Genomic DNA, 1,497 nt, shown 5'->3' with positions numbered 1-1,497 from the left:
TTACATGTCCATTGGCTAGTGGAATTTTTTCTGTCAGATCCACACCATCAGCATATACTTGAACCAATCCAAAAATATCTCTTGTTTTGACCGCTTCACAAAGAGCATGCAGTTTAGCTGCATTGTCAGCATGCTTCTTCCTTGCATATTTTCTCTCAATATACTTGGCAGTAATATAATCTTTTCTTGCATTCCTGAAATTAAACATAATTTACTTTTAAACATTTTAACAGGATATGTTCCAGAGTTACCAACTGTCTATACATTTAAGCACAGTCAGTAGAAATTCAGGTTAAATATGCCCGTCTAAAATCCATAAAAAAGATTCAGCTATCCATAAAAATCACCGAGCAACCAGAGCTTGATTGTAGCTCCGTGGTCAAAAAGAAGCTGAAGGCAAGCGTACAGACAGAGCACAGCAGAATCACCTGGTATCTGAAAAGGAGCGCTGCACCCTAAAGGGAACCTTCTTTCAGGGCTTTGTAGACCACGGGTGGGCAATTATTTGGGCCCCCATGTGCCACATAGGGAGTTTTGCTAAGCTGTGCCAGCTCCCTCCCACACAATAACTCACCAAAACTCCCTTTGTGGGATAGGGCTGCAGGTGGGCAGGGAGCGGTGTTCAGAAGCAGTGTTCAGGAACAGGATGTATGGGGTGAGGCCAGGATCACAGGGTGGGCTCGCAAAGCAGTGACAGCATGGGGCTGGGGCCCAGGGCAGAGCTGCAATCTACTGCCTGCATGCCCCTGTGACAGGCGCTGGTTCCACAGGCAGGGGCATGTAGGGAGCGGACTGCAGCTCTACCCTGGGCCCTGGCCTTGCACTGTCACTGCCCTGCAATCCCAGGGTCTCCTTGGCTCAAACCACCCCTCTCACTCCTGGATGCCACACCCTGCCAGCCCCATCCCAGTTCCCTGGCTGAGAGCCCTGCCCACACGGGTCCCAGCCAATCTCCGTGGAGACCCCAGGTTCACAGGGCAGAAAAAGCATGAGGCTGGGATCAGGGCAGAGCCACAATGTGCTCCCCACAAATCCCAGCCTGCAGAACCAGGGCTCTGCTCTAGCCCCACAGGGGTGGGAAACTGTGTCCAGAGCAGTCTTGGGGTGGTGATCATGGCTCTGCCCCAGTCCTGCACTGTCCAGTCTCTGAACACCTCTGCCCGCACAACCCAGCTTTGCTCCAGGCCCCAACCCCACACTGTAACCGCCCCATAATTCTGGGCACTCGCAGGCCCTGCCTGCTCATCTTGCTCTGAGTTGCTGCTCCCCACCAGCTCATGGTTCCACCCCAGCTGCCCTGCTTGCACAGGTCCTGTCCCAGGCAGTGGGTTCAGGGCAGATGGGCTGGGATGCCTGGGCAGTGGGGCTGGGGCTGGCAGCAGCAGCCAGAAAGAACCACTGCCACAGGGGTTACCAGGAAAAGGAGTATGGCTACCACACTGCCCTAGCCTTGCTGCATGCCTGGGCCAGGCAGGACTGAGGGACTCACCATGAGCC

At 54.0% G+C, this 1,497-nt stretch overlaps 1 protein-coding gene across 1 annotated transcript in view; it reads right to left on the bottom strand.

Annotated features, from left to right (window-relative positions):
• The window catches only part of ASAP2 (ArfGAP with SH3 domain, ankyrin repeat and PH domain 2), a 210,861-nt gene that overhangs the window by 38,601 nt on the left and 170,763 nt on the right, over positions 1 to 1,497 (bottom strand). The window contains exon 22 of the mRNA XM_019520660.1: positions 5 to 194. Within this exon, the coding sequence (XP_019376205.1) occupies positions 5 to 194 (190 nt within the window). The remainder of the gene's footprint in view (positions 1 to 4; positions 195 to 1,497) is intronic.

Source organism: Gavialis gangeticus, unplaced genomic scaffold (genome assembly GCF_001723915.1).
Source record: "Gavialis gangeticus isolate Ggan-Ray unplaced genomic scaffold, GavGan_comp1, whole genome shotgun sequence".
Lineage (NCBI taxonomy): Eukaryota > Metazoa > Chordata > Crocodylia > Gavialidae > Gavialis > Gavialis gangeticus.
The sequence above is the reverse complement of the archived record's forward strand: the minus strand, read 5'-3'. Positions and strand labels throughout refer to the sequence as shown.